Here is a 27,637-nt window from a genome sequence, read left to right on the forward strand (position 1 = left end):
AAAAATTTCTAATAGTTAAATGATCATTTGTGCAATTTACTTTAATAATAACATGTAAAATATGTACAAAATTAAAATGTAAATATTATACTAAAATAAAATATGTATAATACAATTAAAATTTAAATATCATATTATATTAAAATAAAATTTTAATTTAATAATAAAATTAATATTTTATTGATTTAAATAACACCATCCATATAAATTTTTTATTGGATTTTTTAGCAACTCAGTCATAAGGAGCAAACAAAGATTTTAGTCACTTTTATACATTTGATTATTGGAAAACTGGGAATTCGGAAAACCGGGAATGGAGTGAACTGAAAATCACCCAGCACCCCTCAAATTGATCATCTAAAACATTGGTATGCGCAAAAAGGTAGCAATATTTTTCAACAGTCAAACCCTAAAGAAGCATGGACGGCGACTCCTTAGCAAAACGACTAGTAGATAAAAGCCACTTTTACAATTTAAACGACGAACAAACTGATACCAAGTCGTAAACCACGTGACAAGCAACATCCCTATTGGTACCAAAATATAAAACTACCTCCTTTTTTATTACCACCAATCATCTCCCGCCACGTACTCCCACCGCTCCCCCCTTCCTCTAAACCCCCTCTTAAACTTCTCTGCTGTTGCTGCTTAGGGCTTCCTCCTCCTCCTTCAAAAGAGCTCAACTGTCACTAAATCTTTTACTATGCGCAAGCTTCCCTAGCTCTGGCTTTAGCAAAAACGTCGATGTCAAAGATGATTCGCTTCATTTTTTGTCTTTTTTCCACTGTTTCGTTAACGGCGGTGATCGGAACGGCGTTGCATTCGAGCTCTGGTCCTCACATAGCTGACGTCAACATACTTTTACCTCCGAAAATGACGAACCCCGTCGAATATCGGCTTCAAGGAAGCGACGGTTGTTTCAAATGGTGCTTTCTCCGTACATTTGAAAACATTACGTATATTTCTACGAATTCGAAAACGTATGACTTTTTTTTTATCACGGTTTTTTCAGGTCGTGGGACCATCATGAGATTTTATCAGTTCTGCCGGAGTATAATGTGACCAATCATTGCTCGACAAGTGCACGGCTGAGATCGATTGCGCCGTACTCCGGTAGAAAAGAAACTGCGGTTTACGCTAGGGACGTGCACACTGGAACCGTGATCCGGTGCAAGGTTTTCATTGATAATTTTGATAGAATTCAAATATTTCATAATTCTATTAAGCTTGATCTTGATGGACTCGCTACTCTCCGAGTTCGTGCCTTTGATACTGAAGGTAATTTCAAAAATTAGGAACACACACACACACACACACACACACACACGAATAGACTAACATTCACTTCGTTTGATTATTGCTTTTCTTACTTAAAGAAAAGAATGATACCGAAGAATTAGTAATTTACAAAAAAAATTATTCGAATAACTATGTGCATGATTTTAGTTTTATATGGAAAGAGATCGTAATTTTTTGATTTTGGTCATTTGTTAGTTAATTATGATTTTTTTATTGCAACATTTTATTAAGTAAATTGTAACGAAGCATGTCAGCCAGTGGTGAAGACAACTAAGTTAGCATTATGTTACTTTTAGCTTATATCGAAGAACATTCACTCTTATTGTTTATTTTTTGGTTTTTGTGTGTGTATATATATTATGGTTTATTATCTTCACTTTTTACTTGTATTCCAGACAATGTGTTTTCATCATTGGTGGGTTTACAATTCATGTGGAAGCTGATGCCAAAAACTAGTGGGTTGAGTCATCACCTTGCCCATGTTCCTTTGAAGGATTCTCCCTTAAGTGACTGTGGTGGACTGTGTGGTGACTTAGATATCCAGATAAAACTTGAAGAAAAGGTAATTGTGTGGTACAGTTTCTGTAGTAATGAGTTGACTTGTAATCTTGCATTAAATCGAAACTTATTCTGTAATATATGCTGCAGGGTGTATTTTCAGATTTATTTGTTGTAAAAGGCATTCATATTGGCCATGAGAATGTTTCAGTACAATTGCTTGAGCCACCGTTAAAGGGCATGGGTGATAAGATTGTTCTAACTGTTGCAGAAGCTATGTCACTATATCCACCGTCACCTGTTTTCGTCCTCATTAAGGCTACTCTCCATTATAGTCTTAAGGTTATCCGTGAGAATGTTCCTCAAGGTTTTCTTTTCTGAATCCCTTCATTAACATGTTCTAGTAATTGAATTGATGGGTGTTTCTTTATGCTGTCAAGTCCATTTGGAGTAAACTGGCTATTTTTGTTGCATTGATTGATATTCTTAGGAAAAGACTAAGTATCTTTCAACTGGTATTTGCAGAGGTATCTCTTCCATCGCCGCATCATCGATGGTCTGTCACAAACAGTTCAGTTGCTGAAATGGACTCTACGATGGGTGTCATTCATGCGCTAACATTGGGTGAAACAACTGTCATTGTTGAAGATACTAGAGTCGATGGCCATAGTCAGATGTCATCTCTTAAGGTGGTCTTGCCAGATACCTTGTCTATGTACATATCACTATTTTCTGCTTCCGGTGATCCAATAGAAGGAATGGAACCCATTCCACCTATGGCACGTTGGTATGTTGTTTCTGGAAAACAATACCTCATTCAACTCAAGGTTTTTTCTCGGGGTCCATATGCACAGGAAATCTACATTACTGAGGTACCTTATGGGTTATTTCTGTTATCCATTGATATAGTTGAGCTATGTTAACATCAAGAACTTTTTGGTTTGATTCGCTTGATGGTTGGGTTCTTGTACTTTTTTTGACAATACTTAAAGGGTCAAAAATTTTTTAGGTTAAAGATTTTGTTGTCACTCGGTTGTTAGCTCACTTGTCTAATTTGATATGCTAATATGTTTCTTATTATTTTCTTGGTCATTTTCAAACCAGACTTTCTTTTTTCCATTGCAGAATGATGATATTGAGTTTTATGACAACCAATCTGGCTATTGGAAAATTGTCCCAGTGTTAGAGCCTATTGCATCTAGATACGGCTGGAGGAGTGCTAGAATTTTGGAAGCTACTTCAGAGGGACTGGGGAAACTGACAGCCTCTTTAGTTTACTATAATGGACATCATGATACCAAGGAGGTGAAATGTCATTTACTTACCTTTGTTCTTTTCTTCCTATGCTTTTAAGAGACAAGATTATAGAAGCATCATTATTTTTTTCCTTCTAATTTTATTGTTTGCAATTGATTACTTTTATCTCTCTTGGACTTGTCATTTAGGTTCTCAAGGTTATGCAAGAGGTTATTGTATGTGATCAAGTAAAGTTTAGCTTGGAAAAAGTAACTGGTGAATCTCAAATTATTCTCCTTCCTTGGGCACCTGCAGTACATCAGGAGATGGAGTTAAAGGCTGCTGGAGGTTGGTAGCATTTTACTCATTCAATTCATAAAATAAAATTTACAAGTTCTAACACCTATTTATGGGTTTCAATGCTATTGTAGGTTGTGCAAAAGACTCGAGTGACTATAAATGGTTTTCTTCGGACATTACTGTTATTTCGGTCACTGCATATGGAGTTGTCCAGGCGAAAAAGCCTGGTAAAGCTACAGTGAAGGTGGTGTCAAGTTTTGATTCATTCAATTATGACGAGGTAATAAATTTGTTTCTTCTACTGCGTTTTTCATTCTTTTGGTTGCAAATCCTAGTATAGCATAAAATTTATAAAAATTCTATGATAGCTCTGGTGCTGTTGCTTCCTTTTTCATTGATGTTTAAAATTCTAAAATATAGACTTGTTTGTTTTTGTACCCTATTAAAGCTTCCAGTTTCACTTGTTCATTGTTTATATTTTCTTTTGAAGTTGCTTTCTGTAATGTTTTTGACAGGTTATGATTGAAGTTTCAATTCCATCCTCTATGGTTATGTTACAAAACTTCCCTGTTGAGACTGTTGTGGGATCACATCTCCCAGCTGCTGTTTCAATGAAAGCATCAAACGGTTACACCACATTCCAGAATCATTTGGAAACTTCTTTTCTTCCTTGCAAACTTTCTTGTTGAAGTTGACTTGCCATTTGCAGATGCCTACTTTTCTAGATGTGATGCATTTCATTCCTTTATAAAGTGGAAAGCTGGAAGCGAGTCTTTCATTGTTACCAATGCTACAGGAGAGGCACCAGTCCTTGAAAAGGAAGATAATTTGGAACTCCATGTACCAGTAGATGGTCCTCCATGTTCATGGACTTACATATATGCTTCCGCATCTGGTCAAGCTATGCTGCACGCAACATTTTCAAAGGAATATCATCATATTGATCCCTCTTTAAGTGGGCCTATTGTTTTAAGAGCAACTTCCAGAATTGCATCATACATGCCTCTTACTCTGCACCAGGCAGGTGATGGTAACCGGTTTGGTGGTTACTGGGTTAATACAGCTCGAATAGAAGCTACTAATCAACTAGAAGATCGAGATAAGGTATATCTTGTCCCTGGAACACAAGTAGATGTCATTCTTCATGGAGGGCCAGAAAGGTGGGGCAAAGGTGTTGAGTTTGTGCAGAAAGTGGAGATTTTTGATGAAGAACATGGACATGACAATGGGGTTGATGTTCATCTGATTTCTAGCAGCCATGGCAGTTTGTATAGACTTTTATGCCAAACACTGGGGACCTATGTAAGCTTCTGTGCTGTTTCCTGGATGGCCTTTTACGAGTTTCAATTGAAGTCCATATTGTTGCTATTTGTTTCTTACAAATATGGTTTTTCAATCAAGAGTCATGATATGTTGTTTTCTATGGTTCCTAACTGTTCAGAGACTTGTTTTTAAACGTGGAAATTTGGTTGGAGATGATCATCCTCTTCCCACATTAGTGGAAGCTTCATTGTCTCTTGCTTGCAGCCTTCCTTCCTCAGTTGTGGTAATAGTGGATGAACCTGGTAAATGTTGTTTATATTGGGTGGATGTGAAATATGACAATTGATTTTTCTACTCCTATTTTTCTGCTGTTTAACCAGTTGTGTGATTTTGGTTGATGTTATAGTTAATAATCGAGATGTTATTCGGACTGCAATTCAAGCTGACCGTAGCCCGGGGCAAATTCAAGTCACCCCAGTTACTGTGGCTAATGGGCGAACTATTAGAGTGGCTGCTGTCAGTATTAGTACCACTGGGGAGCCTTTTGCAAACTCTTCTTCCCTGTGCTTAAAGTGGGAATTAGGCAGTTGTGACAGTCTGGCTTATTGGAACCATGCTTATGATTCAGAGAACTATAATACGTCTAGTTGGGAGAGGTTCCTGGTCTTGCGAAACGAATCGGGATCGGTACATCTGTTGATTCATTACTTTCTAGTTCTGGTTTTTAGTTATGTTTAGCAATATCTTTGCCATGAGGTAAGTAGATAAACCATCATACAATTGTATGCTAAGGGAAGGAGTGAGAGGTCTTTCTAAAAATGGGAAGGGGAGGTTGAGTGAAGAGCAAGTGCACTCAAATACAGTGAGGATAACTGTGATGATAATCTTTAAATTAAATGAAGATATCACAGCAAAAATACTATTAGTAGTATCTCCCTGAAATAATATCTTAAGAGTTGTAAGCATGAAAAAGTGCATATGGGTTTAAATTGGCTTCAAATGTAAGTTGGTGATATAGGTAAATAATTTTTTGCCTCATTTAAGTATCTAATATTGGTTTCAGTTGATTAAAAAACAGGTTAGAGGCATCATTCTTGCGTGTTAGGTTATAAGTAACTAGAGAAGTATAAGAAAACCTAACTGGGGAGCTTGCATCTGCTTCATTCAGTTTTTCCCCATCCTGTGTGTTTTATCCTCACTTGTGTAGTAATTATGTACTCTTGGGGCATAATGAGTGTGAGGTCAACATTCCTAAAGAACAATATCACCTCTTCTGTTTAGAGGTTGTACAAGTTTGACTATTTGGATTATTCGCACCCTAGCATCTAGTCTTCTCATTTTTGTATTTGTAATATATCAGTAGACACTGTTTGCCTCTGAATACTGTTATTTAATATTCTTGATACTTTAGAGCTATAATATCTAGATGGTTGGCCTTCTATTTGTTTTTATTCCTTAAGTATTGAATAATTTATGCAACTTTTTTCTTCTCAGATGTGTTAAGTTGGGATAAAAATGAGATTTAAATTGCTTTTGTCTCAGTGTATTGTTCGTGCCACCATTACTGGATTCTTTGGTAGTTCCTCAGCTGATCGTTATTCTGCTAAATTGCTAGAAGGTTCAGATAATTTTCTTACACATGCTGCACGGTTACAGGTAGGCTGTTTTGGCATGTTTATATTTCCGTTTTTATTGCATAAAATTGAAGTGTCTTCTCTGCTATTTTTCTTGCTGTGAATAATCTACTCAAACAAGCTTTGTTTGCCCTCTATGATTCTTTCTTTAGAAAAAAGAATATTGTTATTAATGTGTTATTCTTTCTTTGGGGCACTAACATAATATAAAAGTTTATTCTAATATTTTGATATGTTAATCTTTGCAGCTTGTTTCTACTCTAAGAGTGAGTCCGGAGTTCAATCTGTTATATTTCAATCCTAATGCTAAGGTAGAAATCCAGTACCATCGCTGCTTTAATCATTTGGTAATTTCAGTTGAATATGCTTTATAATTTTGAACCATGTTAGATGAAGTTGATGTGATACATTGCTTTTGAAGCTGATTTGATCATTTTCTTTGTAATATTCATTGCCGGAGAAACATTTAATACATCTTTTGCTGGTGGCTTATATATTTGTTATGAAGTTTGATGAACTTGCCAATGAATTTATGTTTTCGCCTTCAATAAACTTGTTTGCTTTATACTTTTATTCTCTAACAAACTGGTGACAGTGGCTATTTGGTTTCCCATTTTCTGAGCCATTGCATTTTCACAGATCTAATTATTAGCTTAAATAATCTGTTGCTATGGTTCCCTTGCTAGTAGCTACATGAGGATTATGGGTTTGCATGTCTAATGAAAAATAACAGTTTGGATTGGAGTGTTACCGTGGTTCCCTTGCTAATTGCTACATTTGGAATTTAAGGAATTGTCTTGGGCAGTGCTTGCTGTTAAGTTCTTCAATAAGGAGTAAATGAATGGATAACTGAAGCTTCAAACTGTCAATAATTTTTGTTCAAAATAACTTTCATCTTTGCATGTCTTTATGATAATGGAAAAGATGAATGGTAAAATCTGGGGGAGCTATTGTAATAGCATTACTGTATATACAACCAATTTTAACAATTTCATCCTGCCTGAGTCACAGTATATCATCATCTTTTTTGATTTATCATGCTAATCAGTCAAAAAGATGGTATGCTACTAACAACATATATGTAGTTATCATGATTCCACATTCTACAGCTCTTAACAGGATGGGTGTCTTTTTCATGCTCCCTTTTATTTGTTAATTATGCTGTTGCTCCTTAGTTGAATATTGAGCAAATTAGATTTTAGATTAAAGGACTATAACTATGTTTAGTTACTGTGATGTTTGATGGTACCTCAATGTATAGAGGCTTTTGAGCCGGACATCTTCAATCCTTTTGAGCATAATTTTTTTTCAAACCAACCGTATTGGTTTAATTTTGTTTTCAGGCATAAAATACTCCTAATTGTCTTTCTTCTGGAATTTTAGCTGTTTATGATTTTCATACAATATACTCAATCATTGTATCCATTTAGACAAATTTGTCAATTACTGGAGGGAGCTGTTTCTTGGAAGCTGTTGTGAATGATTCTCGAGTCATTGAAGTTACTCAGTCACCACCTGGTTTACAATGCTTACAACTGATTTTATCACCGAAAGGCCTTGGAACTGCAGTTGTGACAGTTTATGATATTGGGCTTACTCCTAATCTTGTGGCTTCTGTCGTGGTAATCTCTCCATTTCGAAAATGAATATACTTGTTATTTGTTAAAGTGCGTTTCTGTTTGACAAAGTTGAAGAGAAGTTTGTAGGAAACCCCTTTAAGTGGATGTTGATGCTATATGCTTTTTATTCATGCATTATGAATAGGTAATTTATGAGAATCTTGCATGAAATCCTTTTGGTTTTCCAAACATATCATGCTTCAATGTGTATATATTTTCAAGAGAGCTTCATTTTAAGTACTTAAAAAAAGTACTGCTTGTGAAAGTTGGTGCTTTACCTTAAGTCCCAAACTAATTTGAAATACATGAAATATTTGGACTTATATTGTTCAAGGTTCAACCATGCTACAGTAAATAATGCTTTTTATTTACTTGGAAGTAAATCTGGGCTCTCTTGGCAAATTTGAAGGAAATGAAAGTCTGGAAGAAATCCCTTTCTGAGGATGTTGATGCTGTTCACATTTGAAAAATTATCTAAAAGCAACTTGCTCAAACACATTTCTTTATTGTCTAGAAAAGAGGTGTCTTTTATGTTTGTTCAGGCCAACAAATTCAGTTATAAATGAATCCCTGTTTTAATTAGAGGAAGGTGTGGTACTATGTTTTTTTTAATCTTTATCATGGCATGCACGTGTAAAGTGATTGCTGACATCAACATGAAGTTTTCTTTCATTGCTTCAAAATGACATGTTGGGTTAAGCTGAAATTACAACATGCTATGTATTCAGAAGCTCTTATTTACTATTCATACCAGCGTTATGCATTCTCCCAGTGATGATACCTTCATGTTTTATATCTCTTTGCTCATAATTTATTATTCTGATGACATTTTTACAGGTCCAAGTTGCAGATATAGACTGGATTGAGATTATGTCTGGAGAAGAGATAAGCCTTATGGTGGGTTCTTCACTGGACCTTATACTTAATTGATACTTTTCTTTTCCACTTCCAATCCGGATTAGCACTTATTGACTGGTAATTTTTTATCTGAAGGAAGGAAGTTCAAAGTCAATTGGTTTGATGGCTGGGGTTGATGATGGAAGCACTTTTGACATTCATCAGGTTTGAAATGATTGCCATTTATCATTCTCCTGAAGCTTTATGTACCAGATAATCTTTTGTGGAGATATGTTTTAGACTAAATGCTGTGGGAAGTGTGTTAGGTATTTAGCCAAGTTGAGTCCACCAGAATCTTGGCACACAGTTCCTTATGCATATCTGTCCTCTCATGCCAGAGATCCTTTTATAGTAACCTAATGGCTATCTTAGAAGTAAAAGATATATACACAAACTATTTTGACAATATATCTCATAATACACGGTATTGCATTGAAAATATATCTTTGTACATGTCAGTTTATCCTGATTTTGAAAGGTTTCTGATGTGTCTACGGCTCTACGCTCATGCTTCCATGTATGAACCATGTTTTCACATTCTTTGTGTTCCTATTGTGCAGTATGCGTCCATAAATATCCATGTGCATATTGAGGATGATATAGTTGAACTTGCGGACAAGGATGATTTCTCAAGCCCTAGCGGTCGATATATAGGTGCACAGACTTTCAAAATCAGGGCAAAACATCTTGGTGTCACAACTCTTTACGTAAGTCATTTAGTACACCTGAAAATATCTTTGATGTTATCATTTCCTTGGGGCTTGTTGAGGTTTCTCAATCAAGAGTTTGTTTGCATAAATTTCAAGATAGATCTTGATAACAGGTCAGTGCTAGACGACATTCTGGACATGAACTGTTGAGTCAAGCTATAAAGGTTGAGGTTTATGCTCCACCAACAATTCACCCACCAAATATTTTCCTAGTACCAGGCGCTTCTTACTTGGTGTGGCTCTGCATTCCATTACTTTCTATGAACAGTTCTTGTATCATATGGAGCTTCATATCCTTTTCCCCTCAAATCCTTGTGCCCCCTTTTCCCTTTTCCTCCATGTTTCTAACTATATCAAATATCACATGTATTTTTCATGCTTTTAGCTCACTATTAAAGGAGGTCCAACCCTTGGTGCCTTTGTGGAATATACAAGTACAGATGATGCCATTGCAACAGTGGACAAAACTTCAGGGCGATTGACTGCAACTTCACCTGGAAACACTGTAAGATTTGAGATATGATAAATAACAATTGTGTTGTTTATCTATACATACAATAAAATTGTTTACGACTTCTTAACTTTATCTTCATGGAGATTAGTGTCAATGAAGCTGTAGTTTGTTGAGCACTTTGTATTTTCAAGTTGTAAATAAGCTAGACAGGCCACTTGAACAGATTTGGTTTGTGATGAATGGAGACATTTTCTTGTGGGTGGACACTGTTGAGTGTTTATTCTTTGCAGTCATTTCTTGTCATACTCTCTATTTCACCAGCCATACATAGAAGTGGGAAAATCTCATTTGTACTCAGCAGCCTTACTAAATGAACTGAATGCTTATACGCTGCTCTTAGAAGAGCATATATGTGGATATTATTATGTCTTTGTCAGCTGTTCATGGTCATATTAATATGTTTAGCCCAAATGTACTTGCTGCCTATGCAAAGTGATTTAACATGAGTTCTTCTGGTAAAGTTCATCATTTAAAATTCTATCAAGGTTAAATCTTTATCCCCAGCTTGCTTCATCACCGAAACAGTGAAATGCCAGTGCTTGATTTTCCCTTAACAAACAAGTTTTAACTATATGTTAAGTTTTTATTTGGATTTACTTTTTGGTTTTTCCACCAGACACTGCTTGCCACTGTTTATGGGAATGGCGGTGATGTGATTTGTCAAGCAGATAGCAGTGTTAAAGTGGGAGTACCATCTTCAGCAATATTGAATGTACAAAGTGAACAACTTGCTGTTGGCCGTGAGACACCAATTTATCCTTTATTTTCTGAGGCAAGTATGGCTAGCCTAAAGAAATATCTCAATCAACTCTCTATTTCAATCTGAATTTTGACTGAGATTTTGTATTTTCAGGGAGACTTATTTTCTTTCTATGGGCTATGCAAAGACTACAAGTGGACCATAGAAGATGAAGAGGTTGAATCAAGTGTTGTTTCCAGTAGTATTTGTCTTTGATTTATTAATTTGTCATATGCTTCAATTTTGTTGATTTTTTTGGTAGAAAAGATTCATTTCCATTTCCTTTATAGGTGTTAACATTTGGGGTTCCACTGGTTGGTTCAGAAGCAGTTCAACGCGTTAGTTATGTGGATAACAAAGAACTTAGTTTTATCAATGTTCTGTATGGAAGGTATACTTGTGTTAATGAAAATTATATTGTTTTCCTTTTGAAATACAAATTATTATTGTTATTTATCTGCTGCTTCATGTAGTAAATAAATATTGGCTGTGCACTTGAAATTTCATTTATTTATTTTAAAATTTCTGGAAGTGATGGGGTGGGAACCACCTTAATGATTATGGTTGTTGTTTTCCCTTCTCACAAAATTGTTCATTTTCAGGCATCCTTTATTAAAACTTGCTGGAGTTTGAATGCTTGGGATTGAATAACTTATGCTGCATCTTATTCGTATGATAAATGATTTATAAATGTCTTATTCCACAAAATTTGTTTGGTTTTAGAAGTTATTAGGAAGATTTTAAGTGGATGTCTTTCAGTGAAGGTGTTTGATTTAAGTTGAAGGTTTATCTGCAAGGCTAAAGTAGCAAACACTTAGCAAAATGACTTTGTAATAAATAAGACAATCATGAAAAATTTTCTTTCTGCCTCTTTGTAGTAATGAAACTTGGGTCTTAGATATTGGACATCAGTCTGTAGAATGATGATATCTAGATAATTTTTCTGACTGAATTTGCTCAGTTGAACCACAATGTTCATGACATAGATGATCTAGTCTTATAGCTAAATTCAGGAAAAATAAGCTTAGGGCTTATTTGGATTTTGACATGATTTAACTTATATATCCACTGAACTTCAGTGACCCATTCTTTCATATTCTTAATCTTGAAGTGATTATATATCAATCCTGGCAAGCAGAATCTCCTTTCTGATCTGACCAAACTATCCAATTATACTAGCTTTTCAAATGAATAATTCTCTCTCTTGTTCAGGGCCCCAGGGAGGACAAATATTGCAGTTTCATTCTCATGTGACTTTATTTCTTCTGGTTCACACTTGGAGGCAAGGACTTACAATGCTTCTCTCTCACTATTGGTGGTGTCTGATCTTCCCCTGGCACTTGGAGCTCTGATCACATGGCTTCTTCCTCCCCATTATACCACATCTAGCATCTTGCCTTCATCAGCTGAGTCACATGGGCAAAAAGATGGTCAGAATCGCAAAGGAAGCATAATCTATTCTTTGTTAAGAAATTGTGAGGAAGCAACAGAAGCTTCACAGCGTGCTGTTTCTATTGATGGGGACAAAATAAAAACAGAAGAGAGCAATAATCTTGCTTGCATTCAAGCCAAAGATCGCATCACTGGGAGAACTGAGATTGCTTCTTGTGTCCGGGTTGCTGAGGTATTGTACAACCTTTTGTATTTCCCGCTCAATGACTAACATATGTAGCAAGTAGCTAATACTCTTTTTCCATTCTCTCTGACTATCAAACTTTGTTACTGTCTAGATATTTGTTACCTACTAAGCTGCATATTATTTGATGTCCTATCATTCCAAGGGCAGAATGTTAACAAATGTGTTTTGAAATTTTCGTAATATCTTTTGGAAAGATGATCTATATTCCTTTTAGGTGGAGCAAATAAGAATAACAATCAAGGAGCTTCCAGTCCATTCAATTGATCTCGCTGTTGGTGCAGAAATTGAACTTTCAATAAGTTACCATGATGCTATAGGTAAACTTATGTTAATTATTTTCACTCTGTTATTTTGTATCCTAATTGATTACCTCTTATGATTTTGTACTTTCTCAGGAAATCCCTTTTACGAGGCTTCTAATGTTATTCTCCACCATGCTGAAACTAATTATCCTGATGTGGTCTCTGTTAACAATACCCGTGACACCAATATGATTCATCTAAAGGTCTGTTGATCTCTTGAAATTAATTGAAAACTTAGGGTGACCAGTCAAGCAGTTTTCTTTCTCTTTTTACTTCTATTGCTTTACGATTTATCATATAGACTGCACTGCATAAAAGATCTCATTCAAGCGCACAACAAATTTACCTCAAGCTATATCATTTAATCAAATGTTCTGCTTGAAGGCAATGCGACATGGTAGAGCTCTTCTCCATGTTTATGCTGTGCAGTCTATATGCTGAAACTAATTATCCCGATGTGGTCTCTGTTAACAATACCCGTGACACCAATATGATTCATCTAAAGGTCTGTTGGTCTCTTGAAATTAATTGAAAACTTAGGGTGACCAATCAAGCAGTTTTCTTTCTCTTTGTACTTCTATTGCTTTACGATTTATCATATAGACTGCACTGCATAAAAGATCTCATTCAAGCGCACAACAAATTTACCTCAAGCTATATCATTTAATCAAATGTTCTGCTTGAAGGCAATGCGACATGGTAGAGCTCTTCTCCATGTTTATGCGGTGCAGTCTATATGCTGAAACTAATTATCCTGATGTGGTCTCTGTTAACGATACCTGTGACACCAATATGATTCATCTAAAGGTCTGTTGATCTCTTGAAATTAATTGAAAACTTAGGGTGACCAATCAAGCAATTTTCTTTCTCTTTTTACTTCTATTGCTTTACGATTTATCATGTAGACTGCACTGCATAAAAGATCTCATTCAAGCGCACAACAAATTTACCTCAAGCTATATCATTTAATCAAATGTTCTGCTTGAAGGCAATGCGACATGGTAGAGCTCTTCTCCATGTTTATGCAGTGCAGTCTATATGCTGAAACTAATTATCCCGATGTGGTCTCTGTTAACAATACCCGTGACACCAATATGATTCATCTAAAGGTCTGTTGGTCTCTTGAAATTAATTGAAAACTTAGGGTGACCAATCAAGCAGTTTTCTTTCTCTTTTTACTTCTATTGCTTTACGATTTATCATATAGACTGCACTGCATAAAAGATCTCATTCAAGCGCACAACAAATTTACCTCAAGCTATATCATTTAATCAAATGTTCTGCTTGAAGGCAATGCGACATGGTAGAGCTCTTCTCCATGTTTATGCAGTGCAGTCTATATGCTGAAACTAATTATCCTGATGTGGTCTCTGTTAACGATACCTGTGACACCAATATGATTCATCTAAAGGTCTGTTGATCTCTTGAAATTAATTGAAAACTTAGGGTGACCAATCAAGCAATTTTCTTTCTCTTTTTACTTCTATTTCTTTACTATTTATCATATAGACTGCACTGCATAAAAGATCTCATTCAAGCGCACAACAAATTTACCTCAAGTTGTATCATTTAATCAAATGTTCTGCTTGAAGGCAATGCGACATGGTAGAGCTCTTCTCCGAGTATCAATTGATAATCATCCACAGAAGTCAGACTATATGCTGGTACGTATTTCCTCGTCTCTAAATCACTAACTATATCTTAGATTTATCACTGCACAACGTGCATCTGCATACGTGCGCGAACAAGATTCAGCTCATAAATGCTACACTTTCTTCAGCTCAAATTACTTGAGCTTTTTTCTAAGGATGTAAGGCCTTGTTCTGCCATGCATTTGATTCAAATTCATTACTTCTATTGCAATAAGAAAAGTTTTATGCTTTGACCAAAATCTGTTAATTTGTGTTGATTGATAGTTTCTCTCCAGCTTATAAGCCTTATCCTTCATTGTTCAGATTTCAGTTGGTGCCTATGTGCATCCCCAAAATCCAGTTCTTCACCAGGGGAGTTCTATTAACTTCAGCGTAGTAGGTGGGTTTATGGTGGAATATTATTTCTAAGAAGGAATTTATCATGTTTCCTCTAATACTCTGTTTTTTGTCCATTCTGTGTTAGGCTCTGATGATCAAGCTTCAGGTCACTGGCATAGTGTCAACGAAAGTGTTATAGTTTTACACACTCAATCTGGACAGGCGGAAGCAGTTGGAGAGGGATCGACCCAAGGTACTAAATAATCATTAATAATATCCTTTACTGTGTTAAATCTGCTGGATTTTAGAAAATTGATGTGAAATATGTCATTGTATTGAGATGCCATTCAGTGATTTAGTTTTTGTTATTTCTAAATAGTTTCTTTCGAAAGTTCAAATGTCAAGCTGCGAACAACAGTCACAGTTCTACCTGGAAGTACACTTGTTGTGGAAGCCCCAAAGGAGATGCTGACAAATGTTCCGTTTCCCTCCCAAGGATTTAGCTTTTCCGTGAAGTTCAGGTTTGTACATTAATTAGTGCTTTTAATTGTGTTATGCCAACTTACAACTTGACTCTGGTCAATTTATTGGGAGGTCAACAGTTATTCTAAAATTTTAAGTGGGTTAGAAGACAACTTATGGCAAATCAACCTTATAAACATTATTTGAAGCACACTAATCATCTGCTTTTGGAGAATGTTAGCATTACTTCATTGTTCAAGTGAATGTAAAATAATTTTGGTCTGGAATAAGCTTTCCACAAGATGTGTTAAAATATTCTAATTTTCTTTGGTCTGAACACTGATGTACCTGTAATGTAGTCTCGATATGGTCCTTGTTATAGTTTATTTATAATTCAGTACTACACACTAATTCAGTGGGTTTCTTAAATATATATGTATGACTAATGCTTAGGTTTCCTTTTCTGAATTTTGATATTTGTTAATTTTAAGAAATTGTATATGACAATATTTTGGTGGCAGATCATCATCTTTGGTATTAAGTATACTGTCTATAAATTGTGACTTGTTCTTTTATGTGAAAGACTTAACGGTTATTTATCCAGTTGTGTTTTGTGCAAAATAACCAATGAATAAGAAAAATTTTTAACTGTTGCCATACACTAGTGATTCAAATGACAAGATCAACACAGTTGGAAGCAGTAAAGGAGCCCCATATGACTGTAGGGTAGACCCTCCTTTTGTCGGGTATCTCTCTCTCATTCAAGTTTGAATGTTGATCTAGCGTATAACAATTGTACTATTTGTAATGAATTTTTTTTTAATCTCTGCAGCTATGCAAAGCCATGGATAGACCTTGATACTGGCAACTCGTTTTGCCTTTTCTTCCCTTACTCCCCAGAGCATTTGGTCCGCACCATACCCAAGTTGAAGGACATGAAACCATATATATATGTTTCCATTAATGCTTCAATGAAAGAACACAGCCATGTTTCTGGATCTGCATCTGCACTTTTTGTCGGGGGATTTTCCATAATGCAAATGGGAAAGGTAATCGATTGATGATTTATATTAAATTTTCATTTAATATGGAAGACTTACTTTGATTTACTGTTCTCTGTGTCACATAAGGTTATTGAACTATTACTATTGGGTTTATATTTTAACTGTTTCAGTTCTTATCTTGATGCCCCTTTGTACAAGTTCTTTGACTTAACATGTTGGAATCCCTATAATTAAGGATAGAAATCTTACCTTATTACTAGTAGTTCCCTTGTAAATAGAAACTAATCTCAGTTACTGATTCTTAGGAAATTAGGAATTGTTTCCTTTAAAATGATTATTCCTCTCTTTATAATCTGTAAACTAAAGCAGTAGAAGAATAACAGAATATTTTCCTCTGAGTTTTTTTTCTCCAATTTCCCTTCCTAAAAATTCCTTCGGTTTAGTCCTCCAATGGGTGATATCAATGAAAACTTCTCTGAAATTGAGACATCACAAATAACTCAGAATATCAATCAGGGAATCACTCAAGGTGAAATTAATTCTTCCCTTATAATCACCAATCATCGGCTAAATGGGAAGAACTTCCTGCAATGGTCTCAATCGGTTCTTATGGTGATTCGTGGTCGTGGCAAATTAGGGTACATCAATGGAGAAATTCCATGACCAACCATAGCTGATCCTACTTATGCCACTTGGGAACTCAACAATTCAATTGTAATGGCTTGGCTAATCAATTCGATGGAAGGCCATATAAGCCGCACCTATCTTTTTTTCAAAACTGCAAAAGACATGTGGGATGCAGTCAAAGAAAACTACTCAGATCTTGGAAACGCCTCCCAAGTATTTGAGATCAAGCTTAAGTTAAAGGATATCCGACAAGGAACACTCGAGGTAACTCACTACTACAACAATCTGAAAATTTTGTGGCAAGAACTGGATATGTATTATGAGGCAGATTGGGGTGAAGGCTTAGAACACAACAGGTTTATGACCCATCTCAACAATGAACGTCTTTATGAGTTTTTAGCAAGACTGAACTGTGAGTTAGATGAGTTCCGTGGCCGAATTCTGGGTAGATCGCCTCTTCCAACGATCGGTGAAGCTTTGCAGAAGTTAGAAGAGAAGAAAAGCGTCGTCTTGTCATGATGGGAGATTCAAAGGAACCTAAACCTATGACCTCGATTTCTAACCGTCCTACTGAATCCTCTGCTCTAATCTCCAAAGGTCCACAGCCACAAAAACGTGCTGGAAATGATTCTGGATCAACAAGACCATGGTGTAGTCACTGCAATCGTGTTGGTCATACAAAAGAAAAATGCTTCAAACTCCATGGCTATCCTGAAAAAAAAACAGAAGGATAATAAGACTGCCATGTTATCCTCCACTACGGGTGATGATGTTCTTGATGTTCGCTTAACCAAAACACAGCTTGAGACTCTCCATAAGATACTTGGTACTCCCACTACTCATGAATCTCTAGCCACTCAAGGTACTGCCCTCAACATTGCTTTTGAATCTAATAATCTATCTTCTTGGATACTCGATTCGGGTGCCTCCGATCACATGACAGGTGACTCCTCGTTGTTTCACACCTACACTCCTTGTCATAACAAATCCCGAATCCGCATAGCTGACGGTTCTTACTCACCTGTGGTTGGAATAAGAGAAGTACAAATGACAGAGAGTTTTTCTCTCGATAAAGTCCTACATGTCCCAAACTTGTCCTGTAATTTACTTTCAATTAGTAAACTAACTAAGGATGAAAAAGTTCTTGCTGAATTTTCTGCAATTGGTTGTGTGATACAAGAACAGAAATCGGGGAGGATGATTGGCACTGCTAAAGTTGATGATGGATTATATATTTGGAATAAAAACAGTACACAAGGGGGATTGGCTCTATCCACTTCAAAAGAGGACACTATTATGTTATGGCACCGTAGGTTAGGACATCCAAACTGTGTATTTGAAAAAACATCTTCCGCTGTTATTTCGAAATAAAAGTATTAATTCCTTGAAGTGTGAAATTTGCCAATTATCTAAACATACTCGTGTGCCATACCCATTCAAACCACATATTCAGTCCCAACTTTTTCGTTAATCCACAGTGACATATGGGGAGCCAGCCGAGTGAAAAATATTACAGGGGCTAGATGGTTTATAACATTCATTGATGATCATACTAGGGTCTGTTTGGTCTATCTACTCAAAGAAAAATCTGAAACACCCAAAGTATTCCAAAATTTTCACTCAATGGTTCGAACCCAATTTAACTCTACCATACATGCCCTCCATACTGACAATGGGAGAGAATACTTCAACTCTATCTTAAGTTCATACCTTTCTAACCAAGGCATTATACACCAAAGCTCTTGCCCTGACACTCCTCAACAAAACGGGATATCTGAGAGAAAAAATCGTCATCTCCTTGATGTGGCTTGAGCCATAATGTTCACCATGAATGTTCCAAAATACTTGTGGGGAGAAGCTGCCCTCACTGCCTGTTATCTCATAAACTGAATGCCATCAAAGATCCTCAATTTTCAAACACCTCTAAATACTCTTTTAAAGGCCTTCCCTCTATTTCATGTTCCTAATCTTCCAGCCAAAATATTCAGCTGTAAAGCTTTTGTCCATAACCATCAACCAAATCAATCCAAACTTGATCCTCGAGCCCACATTTGCATTTTCATTGGATATTCCCCTACACAAAAAGGCTATAAGTGTTGCTCACCAACATTGCGCCGAATGTTTGTCTCTCGGGATGTTACATTCTTTGAAAATGAACCATATTTTGTAGCATCTCATCTTCAGGGGGAGATTTTTTAATGAAGATGAGACCCTTAATAGTCTCCTCATTATACCTCCTGATCCTACTACTACTATCACAAACAAACCTATCCCAGATTTAGTTGCTGTTTCCCCTGTGCAGCAAGAATTTAACATCGTCCTTCCCAATTACATCTCCAACTGAGGACTGTTCTGAAACAGAAGTCCCACCTCCGTCACCATCCATCTATCTTCCAATTGCAGTTCGAAAGGGTAACAAGGAGCTGCACTCAACATCCTATTTCTCGGTTTGTATGGAAATTTATCTAAGTCTTACAAAGCTTTTGTGACTAATGTTGATTCTGTAAAAACTCCAAAAAATATAGAAGAGGCTCTTGAATCAGCTGAGTGGAGACAAGCCGTGATGGAAGAAATGAAGGCCCTCAAATACAATGAAACATGGGAAGTCTCGGATCTACCTAAAGGGAAAAAAATCGTAGGGTGCAAATGGATTTTCACTACGAAATTTAAACCCGATGGCCGTATTGACCGATACAAAGCTTGACTTGTGGCTAAGGGATTCACCCAAACTTATGGTCTCGACTACAACGAGACGTTTGCACCGGTTGCCAAGCTAAACACCGTTTGGGTCTTGCTATCTCTTGCTGCCAACCTTGATTGGCACTTGACTCAATTGGATGTAAAAAATGCTTTTCTCAACGGGGAATTAAATGAGGAGGTGTACATGGATTTCCCACTCGGGTTTGAAGAAAACAAGGACTAAGTGTGTAAGTTGAAGAAGTCCTTGTATGGGCTGAAACAATCTCCACGAGCGTGGTTCAGCCGATTTGCAAAAGCTATGACTAGCAAAAATTACATTCAAGGACAGGCAGACCACACCATGTTCTACAAGCACTCGAAAGAGGGTAAATGCTGCATCCTTATCATTTATGTCGACGATATAATATTAACAGGAAATGACTTGAGCAAAATTTTGAGATTGAAAGAATTTCTTGGTACAGAGTTTGAACTTAAAGACTTGGGGAGTCTTAAATATTTTCTTGGTATGGAGGTAGCAAGGTCGAAAAAAGGTATCTTCATTTCCCAAAGGAAATATGTTCTTGATCTACTGTCGGAAGTTGGTTTGATGGGCAGCAAACCAGCCGAAACTCCTATAGAGTTTAACCTTAAATTGGGAACTAATGAGGATGGAGAAGAAATCGACAGGGGGAGATATCAACGTCTAGTAGTAAGGACTGTACTTCAGTGTGAGTGTTATTAGTCAGTATATGCATGCCTTGAGGGAGAAGCACCTGGAAGCTGCATATAGAATATTAAGATATCTAAAAGGAACTCTTGGTAAAGGACTGTACTTCAAGAAGACTGTCAACCGAAGCGTGGAAGTCTACACTGATGTAGACTGGGCAGGTTCTGTTAATGATAGACGCTCTACAAGCGGCTATTGTAGTTATGTTTGGGGTAATCTCATGACGTGGAGGAGCAAAAAACAGTCTGTGGTAGCACGTAGCAGTGCAGAGGCAGAGTATCGAGCACTATCTCATGGTATATGCGAAGGAGTTTGGATACAAAGACTTATGGGATAACTAAAAGTGCCTTATACCAGACCTATGAAGATGTACTGTGACAACCAGGCTGCTGTCAGCATAGAACATAATCCTGTGCATCATGATCGGACCAAACATGTGGAAATAGATCGTCACTTTATAAAAGAAAAAATACACTCAGGAGAAGTATGCATCACCTACCTACCTACTAGACAACAAGTTGCAGACATGTTAACTAAAAGTTTGAACAGAAACATGTTTGAAGAACTTATTGGCAAGCTGGGTTTGATTAACATCTACACTCCAACTTGAGGGGAGTGTTGGAATCCCTATAATTAAGGATAGAAATCTTACCTTATTACTAGTAGTTCCCTTGTAAATAGAAACTAATCTCAGTTACTGATTCTTAGGAAATTAGGAATTGTTTCCTTTAAAATGATTATTCCTCTCTTTATAATCTGTAAACTAAAGCAGTAGAAGAATAACAGAATATTTTCCTCTGAGTTTTTTCATAACATGAATAGGGGGATCATGGATGATTTTCTAAATGTTTTGCTTGTTTCAGGATATAGCACAGATAAATCTGACACCAGACTTTAACAAGACTATTGTAACCATCTTGGGAAACACAGGTAAAATGACTCAGGCACACACTCTCTTTCTTTTCATCTCCTCGCCTCCTATACCACCACCTTCGTAATTTATTTTGAAGTTTTTTTTTTTATATGGACTAGAGTGCACATGATGCAAGATTCCTTATACACCCCCTGAGACTAAGTAGCCAGTGGCTGTAGAACAAAAATGATTGTATTAGGGCTATTAAGGTATCTGAATGAAGAAAAAAGGGTAAGGGTGGTTGGGAAGAGGAAGCAAGTTACCGGAGTTTTAAGCTTTAGGTAATGATTATGTATGTGTGAGGTTGGCCTTTTGTATTCTATGTAAGCATAAAAGAATTCATGGAACATTTCTAGTTAGGCAATATATGCTGTGACTTACTTTTGCCAAGTGAAACCCCATAGCTCATTGATGGACGACTGCAAGTGTGAAGCATTCATGTATGACATTTTTCCATTTTGATAATTAACCTTCTAGAAGTTCTGGTTTATAGCTTGTAGAAAAGCTCCTATAGTTTCTGTTTGACCTTATAAACACCTGCCATTGTATACTAGGCGCACAATGTAAGATTATTGTTTTTGCAGTGCCCGCTCTTGCTCCCTACTCCCGGACTTATGTCTACTGCTTCCATGCCTCTGATGCATTCCATAGTTCCATTTATCAGTCAAATCTTATTCTTCTCTTTCATTTGGTCTTTGTAGATGTTGAAATCCACTGGCGTGGCCATGATTTGTTAGCAATCAATCCCATCCAGAAAGAAGGATTTGGTCTGAGTCGCCGCATAGATTATGAGGTGAGATTGCGAATATTTTCTTAATCTAAGAACAAATTTGTTCAGTCGCATGGGTTAGCCAAGTGGTAAGGGTCGGTTGGGGTTGTACAAAAGAAAATGCTCTGCTTTCTTAAATACTCAAAAGCACAGTACATCTTTTGAATTGAGCGAATTGTAGAATGAAAAGCTCCTGTGATGGAATATATTCAAAACTGTAACAACCTTCAAAATTATGATATTTGCAATGAAATATTTGGAGGCAATGTTCAAAATTCCAATCTTTTCATTTCTTGATATTATTCTATTTGTGATTTCAGGTAAAAGCACTTAGTGCCAAGCGATTTGCAGATAAAATCATTGTCAAACTCCCATCCACCGGTCAGCCTAGTCTTGAATCTGGATTTTTTTTTTAGTCTGGTGACAACAATGAATAGATTCGTATCCTTTTTTTTTTCAGGTCAAAGAGTGGAAGTGGATGTCAACTATGAACCAGATGAAAAATCTGAAGCTACTATTAACTTTTCCTTTTGGGCGAAGGTTATGGGAAGTATTGCCCTAACAGTAATCACACTGATCATTGGCTTCATATGTTTCCTCGACCGACCTCTTGGATCATCCCAGCCACCATCCACTCCTCTGTGCAGTTCAAGCATATCAGCACCTGTAACGCCAGACCGGAGAAGTCCCCTTCCTTTGGACGAACAATCTCCACGAACACCGCAGCCATTTGTAGATTATGTGAGAAGAACAATAGACGAAACTCCATACTATCGGCGAGAAGGTAGGAGGAGGTTTAATCCTCAGAACACATACTAAAATAATCTGGCTGCCCTTTAACTTCATTTTTGTTGTATTGCTTAGAAGTTAGAATCTGGCAAAATGTATGCCAAATTTTGTTGCATCATGTATGTGTATATACAGGCGAAACATACAACCTCGAATTTCATTGACAGACTCGATGATTGGATCATATCAGTGATTTGGTTTTGTTGGTATGATTTCTTATTATAATCCGTGTTTAAGGTGTTTCATAAATTTTGTTATGGTAATAAGTTGTTCTATATGAGTTGTCTCGTTCATGTTTGTGTTGTGTTATGCCGTATCTCAGTCAAGGTTGTTAGTACCATACCGGTATTGGTACCTACCGTAGATCAGTACCAAGTAGTTAAGTTTAGGCTAATTTGGTTTGTATTGGTGCATTTTGTCGAGGGTGAGTGTTGAATTAAATTTTGTAGAGTTGACTTCAAAGAAAATTATTTCTTAATTTGAAATTTTCAATTTGAGTTGAGTGAAATATAATTCAAGTAGAGTTGAATGAATTTGTTTAGAGCCAAATTAGAAAAAGTAAATATGTAAAGATAAAATTTTGTTGTCAATAATCTAAATTTTAAGTTGAACAAGGTTGTATATATTTCAAAGTAAATAAAAATGATAAATTTGATTTGACAATTTATTTATTTATTCAAGATTTTAAATTAACTATCTAAAAAGTTAAAAACTCTTGCAATTTAACATTAAAAAACACTAAATTTTTAATTTTTTATAATTTGTATAAAATTTAGGATTTTTGAAGATTATTTTAAAATTTAATTTTTAGGGATTAATTTATTTATTTTCAAAATTATAGGGACACAAGTAGATATATTAATTTGTTATTTGATTTATTCAAATTAAGAATATTTAATTCTAACTAAAACTCAAAAAATAAAAGTCCTTATTTGAATTGATTGGAAAAAAAAAAGAATAACTTAATTTGATTAACTTAAAATCCAAAGTTTTATTCCATTTATTTTTAAATCAAATCAAGTTTTGTTTACCTTTAATATCAACACATGATTTGGTACAAGATTTTGATATAAATCAGTTTGAACATATAAAGAACTCTAAATTGGAAGTTTCAACTTAAAAAGATCCCAAATTTTCTTAAAATATAGACACCAATAGCATACAGTAGGGAACACATAGCTTCAGCCAGCGAACCCAAATTTCAGATTTAGGAAAAGATCATTGAAGAATTAAAATACAACCTTACTACCAAATTAATTAAATATAAATACTCACACCTATCCTTTGGAAATCCAAAATAAATAAAAAATCATATTTAAGATTAGATTTAAGAAATCAGAACTCCAAAATATATTAAAGTAAAAAAAATACAACACGAAACATATCAGATTTAAGAAAACCCATTTGAATCAAAACCAGAGAGAAAGAGAGGGAGAAGATCGAATTAAAAAAGAAAAAGAATCTCTGTAGTTCGAAACAGGGGAGAAATGCAAAAAAGAAAAAGTGAGAGAACTCAAAACTTAATAAACCCAAACTTTCAATCAAGAAAAGGGACATGAAAAAATAGCTCTTGAATTTCTACGCTTCAAACTGACGATCTCAATAGTGTAGAGGCGTGACTGGTCATGAGGAAGCTACATTCGGAATGGTGCGACGATCATATGACAGAATCGACCAGAAGAAAAGCAGAAAAGAGAAAGGCGGACAGAAGCAGAAGCCGAGAATTCAGAAGAAAACAGAGGAAACAAAGAAGCAGAATAGCAGGGAGAAGGAAAAAGAAAGGGGAAGGGAGACGAAACAGAATCACTTCATCAAATATTCAATATGTATTTCCCCGCATACACAACACTTCTTATGTAGCAGAAAAGAAAACTAGTAACAGCTTGATTAGTTACTACAGCTGTCACTATCCTATTTAAAATAAAATGTACCCTTTCACTTCTATGTTTTATTTTCCTAATTTTAATTTTGTCCCGAAACATCGACCGATTGAGGTAATTTTCCATAGATTTTGGGTTTCAGATCTGGTGGCATTTGAGAGAGTTCCTCGAAAATCTAGTCCGATAAAAAAAAAGGGAAGTAAAGGATCATTTTGACGAGGAGAGGTAAGTCGAAAAGCCAACGACGATGACAAAACCAGGCAACAGAAACAAGGAGACTAGAAAAGTTTTTGAGAGTTTAGGGTCATGGAATTTATTGGTGCTTTTAAAAAAAATATTAATGCTCTTTATGATATAACTGTTTTGGAGTCCCTTACTTTGACTAGTTGACCTTTTTCTTGACATAGCCACATGTCAAATGATGTCGGTATTTAACACCTTTAAGGTCAGACACCAAACCGGTCAACGAAATAAAAGTTGATGTATTAAATTGGACAAATTAAAAATATGTTGGGAAGATGGAGGCTTTGCATCATGGAAATCAGAAAGTCCTTTGAAAGCATCCTTCCAAACTTGAACCGAGTTTCTTTCTTTTCCTTCGTAGATGGCGGTATTACAAGCTTTCCAAATTTCCCAACAAATGTGAGCAATGAGATCACCATTGAGCAAAGGATGGACACCTGACTGAATTTGGGTCACGATGAAAGATAAAAAGCATGCTAAGTAGGCCCAGGCTGCTGGTTAGAAGAAAATAATATGCTCCAATGATTCCCAATGATCGTTATATCTAGGAAATAAGTTGTAAAACTTAGATGTCTTTTAACCAAATTTTCATTGGACTTTAGGGAGTATTTTACGGTCCCAAATCAAGGCCCGTTTCTTTTTTTCCAACATAGTGTTGGAGCTTGAAATAAGTTGTAAAGCATCATTTGGAATGTTATCATGGGATTATCTGTTGGACAATACACACGTTAGTGAAATAAAATATATAAATATAAATATAAATATAAATATAAATAAATATTTATATAACTAAAATATAAATAGAATAATTTATAATTAAATTTTGAAATACGAAAATCAAATAAAATCGTAATAAAAATTGAAATAAAGAAGAATAGAGATTTTACGAAACATTGAGGCCTGTGAAACAAAATTTCCTTAAGATAGATTCAACCGCTCCTACAACACTTGGAGAAACGTTGGTCAAATGTCTCCCAGGATACAACAATAATAGTATCAAAGTAGTAGCACCTCTACAACGATCAACGAACGAACGTTGTCTTTTTCTATCACCAGAACGTTTGAAAAATTCGGAGAGGAAAAGGAAAAGTTTTGAAAGCAAATGAGTTTCAATGTGAAAGAGTATGATTGTGTGTGAATTTATACATAATACATAACCTTTTATAGGCATTTAGGATGGTTGAAAATTTAGAAATAACCACAAAATATGCCATTAAAGAGTAAAAAAATCAAATTGATTTAAAAAATTGAATCAAATTTGATTGGAATCAGACACCGTCCATATATAAGTAGATTATGTCTGTTGAGGAAAATAAATTTGTTTTGGGCTAAAATATAAATAGGCCTGTTTGGGCCCAACTAGTCCAAACATTTCGCGTCGCCCACATTGTACGAGTGTGCCCCAACCCCGTCTGGTTTGGACTTGCACCCCCTACGTGTGAGGCAAAGTTTCAAGTTTAGTTATTCAATTATCCTTCAAAAGGGTTCACATATATATACACATCTCACACTTGGTATTTAACCAATGTGGGATCTAAGCTTTTACTTTTCCTCAAATATTTCTAAGTAGCTTACTTTGAGCATCAATTTCTCATTCATCACTTAATCATTTTGAGCATATGATATACCGTTGTAAAGGTCTCATGGAGTAGAATAAGAAACCATAATTTTATGATTCAACTCTTCACCTTTACCTATTGAGAATATGCCTCAAAGTTCCATAAAAATGCAATTTTTCCAATAAACCCCTACATGAATGATAATTGATAGTTTTATCGAAAAACATTCACTCAATGTGGCAATAGAATCTACGATCGATAGTTGCATAGGATAGGTAGGTATCCACCTTTGAACTTTCCCTTGTGAAAGTATATTTACTTTACTAGCTGATCAGTAGACGTGATGTCCTTAAACTATTCTGCCTTTTTGTGTAAACGATGATATACCTCACACAACTACCTCCTTGGCAAGGTTTTAGTTCTCATGGGTATGTTCATATAGCCGTGAACATATCTTGGTTCTGCAAGAGTTTGAGAGAACTATGCCCCAGTAGTCTTCTTGAAGCAGCCCCACTTCACTCTCATATAGGTGACTTATGTTGTTCGGCTCATCAAAACACACAATGGTCATTAAAAGCATTGCTTAAACTATCCCCTTTTTAGTCACTGTTTACATCATAGGAACGAACTTGGGATAAGTACCCCCACAGTGACTTCACAAGGTCTATGCAATTAGGTTGTCATTTTGAACCTAGATCTTGGGATCTCCAGTCAACTAGGTAGGGTTTTCCTTCACATAATGCCTTTTATTTTCATAGGCTTTAGTCACATTCCTTTTTATGTTTTATCAACATGATCTCATTTAAGCCTTTAGTTAACGAATTTGCAATGTTATCTTTTGATTTTTCAAAATCAATAGAGATAACTCTGTTTGAGATCAGTTGTTTAACGGTATTGTGTCAATGACATATATGTCTCGACTTGCCATTATACGTTATACTAGCAAGATCCCCATACTTTCAAGTGGTTGTAGGATGGTTTTATACCTTTCCATAACTCATATGGTGTCTTGTCCCTTTTCTTGTGGGTACCTTATTTAAAAAGGCAATTAACTCATAGAAATGTTCCCCCCGCATTTTCTGTGATAACCCAGAGCTTTTTAGCAATGCGTTCATCTTTTCCTTTAGAGTCTGATTTTTTTGTTCGGCTACTTTATTTGAGGAAATTTGGTGGTGTTATTAAGTTGTGTACAATATTCAAATGATTCAACATATCCACTGCCACGATCACTTAATCTTTTTATTAAGTTGGTTTTCAACTTCTTACTTATAGAGAATAAAATTCTCTTCGTCTTTGCTCTTAAGCAAATATACGTAGCAATGAAGTTAATAAACATTTTTATTCCTTCCTTTCGTTTGAACAAGC

The 27,637-nt window shown here is 35.8% G+C and overlaps 1 protein-coding gene across 1 annotated transcript; it reads left to right on the top strand.

Moving 5' to 3' along the window:
* The first annotated feature begins 599 nt into the window (after positions 1–599).
* LOC107892253 (nuclear pore complex protein GP210) lies at positions 600–22,867 on the top strand. The gene is made up of 36 exons (XM_016817277.2): positions 600–926; positions 1,013–1,278; positions 1,695–1,861; positions 1,948–2,164; positions 2,323–2,669; positions 2,923–3,102; positions 3,243–3,381; positions 3,465–3,613; positions 3,849–3,960; positions 4,043–4,635; positions 4,775–4,898; positions 5,003–5,283; positions 6,139–6,252; positions 6,479–6,541; positions 7,661–7,852; positions 8,687–8,746; positions 8,843–8,911; positions 9,307–9,453; positions 9,570–9,689; positions 9,842–9,961; positions 10,587–10,742; positions 10,824–10,886; positions 11,000–11,100; positions 11,922–12,333; positions 12,563–12,665; positions 12,744–12,853; positions 14,243–14,314; positions 14,606–14,681; positions 14,766–14,873; positions 15,000–15,141; positions 15,748–15,828; positions 15,915–16,131; positions 20,983–21,049; positions 21,734–21,825; positions 22,122–22,182; positions 22,262–22,867. The coding sequence occupies exons 1-36, from the start codon at positions 745–747 to the stop codon at positions 22,618–22,620; spliced, it is 5,862 nt and encodes a 1,953-aa protein (XP_016672766.2). The 5' UTR covers positions 600–744; the 3' UTR covers positions 22,621–22,867.
* Positions 22,868–27,637: the final 4,770 nt, after the last annotated feature.

This window comes from Gossypium hirsutum, chromosome D09 (assembly GCF_007990345.1).
Source record: "Gossypium hirsutum isolate 1008001.06 chromosome D09, Gossypium_hirsutum_v2.1, whole genome shotgun sequence".
NCBI lineage: Eukaryota > Viridiplantae > Streptophyta > Magnoliopsida > Malvales > Malvaceae > Gossypium > Gossypium hirsutum.